Genomic DNA, 8,123 nt, shown 5'->3' with positions numbered 1-8,123 from the left:
CTCACAGAAAGCTTTAGAAATAGGTACTTGTATTAGCTCATTTGACAGATGAGGACACACTGAAGGAACGGGTCTAATGACTTGCTCAAGATTACACAACTAATAATCAGATGGCTCACGATGAAAACCCATCCAATTTGGCTTCAGAGGCCAGGTTCATAGCCTTTACAATATACTGACTCTCAATCCATAGTTCCCAAAGTGTGGTCCCCAACCACCAGCATGAGTACCTTTTGGAAACTTGTTAGAAATGCTGATTCTTGGGGCACCCGGGTGGCTCAGTCGGTTAAGCGTCTGATTCTTGATTTTGGCTCAGGTCATGATCTCACAGCCACAACATGGAGCCCTGCATTGGGTTCTGCGCTGGGCATTGAGCCTGCTTAAGATTCTCTCTCTCTCCCTCTCCCTGTGCCCCTCCCCAGCTTGCACACGTGTGTGCCTGCTCTCTCTCTCTCTCTCTCTCTCTCTCTCTCTCTCTCAAAAGAAGAAAAAAATGCTAATCTTCAGGCTCTAACTCTAGTAAGTCAGAAACTCTGGAGGTGGGATGCAGCAAACTGTGTTTTAACAAACCCCCCAGGTGATTCAGTTGTCTGTTTAAATTTGAAAAGCTCTGCTTTAGAGAATAGTGAGGGAATTATTGGTGTAGATTCTAAAATTCCTTTTGTATGGTGGCAAATCCTTGCTTTTTTAAAACATGTTTCATAACTAAAATTATTATAGAAGCTTTAACACATTATAGCACATGTCGTACAACACTCGAGAATACTGGCAGAGCTACAGAAATTTCTTAGAAAACTTAGTATATATTTGAAAAGCAAAACCAAAACTTATTAATAATTTAAAGATGGTTTAAGGAAAAAGAATTGTCATTTTATTTTACTTCCATGAGGCTAGGTATTGAAAAAACTCTAGTAGACCATGATGGGGAAGTAAGATTTTTAAAAAGGGACATAAGCACAGACTTTGCAACTTCTTAAACTAATTAGTAAAACAAATCGCAACCACCAGGGTCTCTGAAGATGCAAACAAATTGGAAAGTTCAGGATCATCACATAGAAAACTGGGTCAATAAAGCCCCATCCTTCCTAATTCCCATTAATTCCATGGAGTGTCATTTCCATTGTCTTTATCACCTCTGTAAAAATATATACCCTTAGGGAAATTAGAGAACAATATTTGGCATACACTGAGAGAGCATTTATTAATGTAACTTATGTATTTTGAGCATAAAATGCTGTGTGCTCAGTGAGACTGTAAGGCATCTGTTGTTATAATTTCCCTGAGTTAGAAATTAAATATTTTCTTACATTCATCTTTCCCATATAACATGGCCTCATAACACAACGTTATAAGAATTCCATTAATGACTAACTCCCCTTAACTTGAAGCATGAAATTGGCTGTTATTTTCCATGTGTCAGGGAGCCTCTGTACTGAGGAATCTGTGACACACAGCAGAACCCCAGACAAAATCTGCAAAGTTAGTATAAGATACTTCTATTTCCCATTGTCCCTGGACATCATACTGAGATCATCCCATTCAAGTCAAACACATGGAGAAATAATTTGCCAGAGCGCACATCCTTATTGAAATTGATCTACTCTTTTCTCCATGAAATCAGGGGCCAACCAACTGATATAGAGCTAATCCATGCTATTATCAGATTATCTCCTTCTGAAAACAATATATCATATCATATTAGGTGCCACTAGTAGGTGTCAATAGCCTGTTCATAACCCCAGAGAAATTTGTATTACCTCTTTTAATCCTGAAATTACTTATGTGAAAGTTATTGGTAATTTTCCTATTTATCCCTTCAGTAGAATCCAGGAATCTTGTCTTATAAAATGGAAGGAATTCTCATACAAGATTTTGCAATTCTTATTATTTCAAAAGTTTGGGTAAATATGTGTGGGCATATGGGAGGAAGACTTTTTTTAATGTTTATTTAATTATTTTTGACAGAGACAGAGCACACAAGTGGGACAGGGGCAGAGAGAGAGAGAGAGGGAGAGGGAGAGAGACGGAGACACAGAATCCGAAGCAGGCTCTAGGCTCCAAGCTGTCGGTGCTGAGCCCGACATGGAGTTCAAACCCTTGAACCATGAAAACATGACCTGAGCCGAAGTCGGACACTTAATTGACTGAGCTACCCAGGCATCCCTGGGAGGAAGACTTTAATTTTCAAAAATTTTACTTTTTAAGTAGTGCCAGAGAATAAGTACAGGATTAGCAGGATTAACTTGGAAAAGCCTTCTTTCTGGTAACTTATTTCCAATGGTTAAAACTAAAACTTTTTATTGATTAATTAAATATACATTGTCTAGTGTTGAGATGAGTAACAAGGACCTGTGTCTATTGAGGAAGAAGCCAGAAGAAATAGAACAAACACAGATGTTCTCAAACTCATTTTCTGATTTGAAACAGCTGTGATGTGCCTAAGAACTATAAACATGCAAACACGTGGACCTCTCAGTGTGCCTACATAATTGACTCTTAATATTTACTTATTTACTGAGCAGTGTACATTTAGTCTCGTATTGTAAAAGACCTCATCCACATATATCAAAAGTCTTCTTTGACATAAAATTTCTATGGGAAAGAAAGATCAAATATCTACAGGGAAGATAGATCAAATTCTTATTTGTGGATTTTAAGTTCCCAATGACTTGAAAAGTCTTCATGGGATCTGTGGGTATCCCTTGCCTTATCTGAGTCCTGAAAAATGAGGTATTATGGAAACATATGGATTCATAATAATCATGGTGCCCGATACACCAAGATGCTTTCAGAGAAACTTCCCTGCTCACAGCTCAGCTGAAGCTACAGGGAGCCCTAGGTAGACCAGTGGCTTTACCTTCCAGATTGAGTCTGATTGGTTCAGATTTGGACCCCTGACCCAAGTATAGCCAGTACTTAGATATGCCAGGGAACCTAATGATGGCCTGACAACAATGACAGATGTGTAATCAGATACACCCTAGAAAAATTTGAATTGAGGGAAATAAATCAAATCACACACGCCAGTATGTGTTCAAGTAAAGAAGTCATGAGGTACAGTCAAGGTCCAGAATGGTAGAGTTAGTTGTATTTATGATGCAGTAGGAGTTACATATAAGCAGAAAAAAAGTATTTTTTTTCAACCATATATAGTGAGAGAAGGAAAAGTAGGTGTGCAGGGAGAGGTTGACTCATAATATTGGATGAGCATTAGAAGAGATTCCACAAATTATGGCTGTTGAGCTCTGTCTATAGAGTTTCCTTTTACTCAGCTGGCTTCAGCTTTTATTTTTGGATTTCATGACAGTGTTTCTTCTTTATCATTTCATGTGCATTCCGCAGGTCCCTTCGTACATTAGGTGACTAAAATGTGAATCAGTCCCTTTCAACCAAAAAAGTCTAAACGAAAGTTGAGCTATAACTTGAATATTTTGTGAAGGAAAAGAATGTCTTTTAAATGCCTTAAAATTTTTCTCCCAAGAAAGACTTTACATTGACATGAATATATTTTTAAGGCTTCCATTAGTAGCATTAATATTCTGTAATGTGGTGGACCACAAACCCTAGTCAGTAAACAAGTTACATCACAATCGCCTACATGGTTACTATATAGATGTTTGGGCTCTATCCCCAGAGACTATAGTCAGCAAGTCTAGGATAATCCTGGAAATCCACAATTTAAAAATAGTCACTAGGTAACTTTGTTGCACAGTCATGTTTAGAAAAAAATTAGGAATTTAGATTTAGAACGCCTGATTTGGGTCTAGATAAGTAACCTATTCTTTTGTCTTTCCAAGTTTAGATTTCCTCATATTTACTACAGATAATAATACTCTCTACCGGGTTGAGACGATCAGTGAGATAATATACACCAAAAGTAAAGCAATTCTGGAATAAAAGTTTAATTACCTGATTACTGGAATTCCTTATAAATGCATTGGTGCCTTTTCATATAGACTTGACGAAATCCTGAAATGCCTGCCATGCCACAGCCCCAACCCAAGGAATTCCCAGCCCATGGCATCATTACAAGTTTCCCATGCCAATAGGCTCATTCCAAGGGCTCCCATGCCCATAGACCTATGTCAAGGAATTCTCATGCCAAAATTTTTCAAGGCATTAGTACCAATTAGGTTACTATAAATAGTGATAATAATGATAATAACAAGAGTATAAAATAGTAATAATAACAAAAGATTCTCCTTGTTCTTTAATTGTATATTTTTTATTTCATTTTTTGTTTGAGCGCTCCCCTTTTCATTTTCTTCAGTAATATAAACTTTATTTTCAACTCTACTGTTCTCTTTGTTAATGGAAATACAAATTAATGATACATGAATGGTTAAAAACAAAATTACAGGAGCACCTGGGTGTCTCAATTAGTAAAGCATCCGACTTTGGCTCAGGTTGTGATCTCACGGTTCATGATTGTGAGCCCCGCATCAAGCTCTGTGCTGACAGCTGAGAGCCTGGAGCCTGCTTCAGATCCTGTGTCTCCCTTTCTCTCTGCCCCTCCCCCGTTTGCACTCTGTCTGTCTCTCAAAAATAAGTAAATAAACATTAAAAAAATTAAAAACAAGAAACAAAATTACATCCATAAAATGAAACATTATGAAGTTACAAATGCAAAATTTCACACATGTAATTTACATCAAAATATAGCATAAAGTATATATACAGCACAATCTCCATAATGTCATAAATTACATCACATACATGTATAGTGGTATTTGCATATGTATGTACATGGATGTCAAATGCTGGAAGAATGTATGTGAAAATTTGACATGGGATTCTATCAGGTTCACTTCTTACATTTCTTATTTTTCCAATTTTCTACATTAACTATGTATTATTTTACAAGTTAAAAAACAGTTATTAAAATTATTTTTAAATTAAAAAAATAAATGAACATAGTAGAGGATATAAGTGGCCCAATGGTATCAGACCTCAATATGGAAATATCTGTCATGACTACCTATGTAATTCAGGCACTGGCACTAGTGAGACTTTCAGCTTGGCCTTAGAACAAGGGGCCATGGGGCTTCTCCAGGATGATGCACAGGTCGTTGAATAACCTAAGGAGTAGGTTCCAGTTACGCAATTGTCCTGAACTCAGGCTGTAAACATAGTGAATCCAGTTTTTCCCAGGGGAGAGTCTGGTTTTACCTGACTCATAACAAGTGAGCCTGGCATGGTAATTTCCTGGAGTCAGGTGATATTAAATTGTAAATTGGGGGACCTATGTTCAGATAACTTCAGACTATTAGCAAACCAAATATGAGATAAATATAAAAAATAAAGGATTTGACCAAATAATAGAATAATTCAGAGATTTTGAAATATTTTTAAGTTGACTGTTTAAGAACATAATACAGAAAGGTCATAGGATATCATTGATTATAGGTTGAACATTGATTGCTTTTTATCATAAATTTCAAGATCTAAAGTTCTATAAATAAGAATGGGAAGAAAACCAAATAAGAGAACACTGGCTTTAGAGACATAAGAGCCACATTTGAGTTCCAATTTCTCCACTGAGTATAGCTGATGGACTTTAGGTATGTGTAATGACCTCTTCAAACCTTACTTCTGCATGCAGAAATTGAGATAATTGCACTGCCTATTTTACACAATGTTCTGAGAATGAAGCAAACGATTGTGTGTAAAAATATTTTATAACATTAAAAAAAATCCATGTACACACACATCTAGGTTTGTTTTTTTTGTTTTCATCCTTGCAACTTCTAAGTCACCTAATCACAGTTTATTTACAATTAAAAGTAACTACAATTCTTTTTATTTGTTTGTTTAGGTGTCAGTGAGGGTTTCACAAATTCAAAATAGATATTGTGAGATGTAAAATATGACAAAAATTATTTTTCTTTCCTAAAGCAAGACTATTTAAGATCTTTATAGAGCAGAATCCACTCAACTCTACCAACATGTTTCAAAACTTTTACCTTAGATCTTCAAGTCTTTTGCTGATGCCATACCCTGGGCAATATTTCCAGCTGGAAGAAATTGACACACCAGTTAAGGGGTTAAGACATCAGCTAAACATTTTCCTACCGAGACTTCAATGTCAACAACCTCACTCCTATTCTCTCTGGGCAGGAGTTTAACACTTCAAGGGATGAGAAAATATTTCTTCATCTTGTAAGAGATGGACACCATGGATTGTATGTGTATATGCACATAAATGCTAGCTCTATTTGCATCTTCTCATTTACCAACTTGAACTAGTAACTGATATCAAAAGCAAAGTTAGACTTTAATCTGCATATCTGGGTTCATTGCCATGACATACAGAAACTTTCAATAAATAATTTGAATTTTAACAATAGTTACACTAATGATGCTCTTTGAAAAATAGCTATGTTTAACCAAATAGACAAATTGGTTATACTGTTACACGTCTTAGCCTAAATCAATGTGATTTTGCTCATCTAAAACAGAAGTTTCTCAGTGACCTGAGTAAACAGATAACAGAACTACTTTGGTTAACCAAATGAAGTCTTTTTACTTCTCTGATTTTTTTTATACAACTGCCACTCTACTGCAAATGTTAATTATTTGAATGTATTACTATCATAATACTTATATATTTTATGTACATATGTATTCATATATGTTTTAAGTATACAGTCCCTGGGGAAAAAATATCCTATCCATCCAATATCAAAATTAGTGCTTCACATGTCCTAGGGGTAGAAGAGGAGAAGGAAATTGCCAGAAAGAGAGCACACAAAATACATAAGTAAACAAAAACAAAATATAAGTCTATCGAATCCACGTCAAACAAATACACAATATTTAACATTGCTTCTGTTCTTCATTGAACCTTTCTTCTTTTTCAGGATTGTTTGTATTTCATTGATTCTTTTTGAGGCAGAGAAGTCTCCTGAATGGTTGTTGGAATTTAGAATTACTCAATATGATTATAACTGAATGTCCAGAGGGAAATGCTGCCATTATGTCCTTTACCACAAAGAAGCACTGACTTCCGTAAGGAATACTGAATGTCATATTGGCCATGAAGGCAGCAAAATAAGAAATAAAGAAGCAAAAGAATGTTATCACTGTTTTTAATGCATTTATATGGGCTTCTGTGCTGGCACTTCTAACACCATGAGATCTGTTTTGCATCCGATGAGTGTGTCTATAGAGAGAAATGAATAACATAAAAGTACACATCACAAATATGGCTAGTGGAAATAGTAATACCAAGTTGACAAGAAGCACTCCATTAATTGGCCTTATCTTGAGTTCAGTCTTCTTCAGCGTGGCATTCTTGAGGAAATCATTATTGTTCATGTTTTTAGGGTAACCTACATCCATACACACAGCAGCAATGCTCATGGAGGCCAGCAGGCTTCCCAGAAGCAGCCAAGGCATTAGCTTTGAGATCCTGAATTTCAGCCAAAGAAAATAGGATTGAGTGAAGCCTGATATCTTGAGGCAGTAAAACACAGAAAGGCAGGTGGCAAACCAAAGACTGACAGAGCTAAAAAACATCCAAAAGAACAACATTGCTGCACCATAAATTTTTACCCTATAAAAGAGTGGAAAGAACACAGAGAAAAAACTTTGTACCATTAACACCATCAACAAACCAAATCTCGATATCCCTATACATATGCAAAGGAGTTGCATTGGTGTTAGCTTTCTGCTTTTGATCAATTGTTTACCGTTGATGATTACAAGAAATCCATTTACTGTAATCCCTGTGATAAATTCTGCTGACATGATGATAAGGTGAGGAATAGCTGACAAAGAGGAGGCCATGTTCCCTACCATAAATCTTAGCTTTTTCTTGTGGAGGTGTTAAATACCTCCACCGGATGATCTTGCAGATGGGAATATAGAGCACTGAGAAATCTGACCTTCTGCCAATTCCTGGATCATAAGTAGACTCTTGCACTAGATTTTTACCGGAAGGAAGAAAATCAGAGGGACTACTTTTTGAATCTGGTGCTCTTCACAAGAAACTGCGAATGCAAATCCAAAGATTTGAATGAAGGTTGGGTCTTCCAATTACATCCTAGGGAAAAATGCCATATTGGCATTCATCAGTTCTCATTCATTTTCAATTTTGCTGAAAAATATGATTATAAATATAT

The 8,123-nt window shown here is 36.1% G+C and overlaps 1 protein-coding gene across 1 annotated transcript; it reads right to left on the bottom strand.

Annotated features, from left to right (window-relative positions):
• Positions 1 to 6,873: 6,873 nt before the first annotated feature.
• On the bottom strand, positions 6,874 to 7,788 carry LOC121026762 (taste receptor type 2 member 7-like). The gene has a single exon (XM_040469536.1). The coding sequence runs from the start codon at positions 7,786 to 7,788 to the stop codon at positions 6,874 to 6,876; it is 915 nt and encodes a 304-aa protein (XP_040325470.1).
• Between the last annotated feature and the right edge of the window lie 335 nt (positions 7,789 to 8,123).

This window comes from Herpailurus yagouaroundi, unplaced genomic scaffold (assembly GCF_014898765.1).
Source record: "Herpailurus yagouaroundi ecotype Mexico unplaced genomic scaffold, PumYag 162435, whole genome shotgun sequence".
In the NCBI taxonomy this organism is placed as follows: Eukaryota; Metazoa; Chordata; class Mammalia; order Carnivora; family Felidae; genus Herpailurus; species Herpailurus yagouaroundi.
The sequence above is the reverse complement of the archived record's forward strand: the minus strand, read 5'-3'. Positions and strand labels throughout refer to the sequence as shown.

Bases quoted from the DNA above. Each gene is read 5' to 3' on its own strand.
- LOC121026762 (XM_040469536.1), bottom strand. From the start codon at position 7,788: ATGGCCTCCTCTTTGTCAGCTATTCCTCACCTTATCATCATGTCAGCA.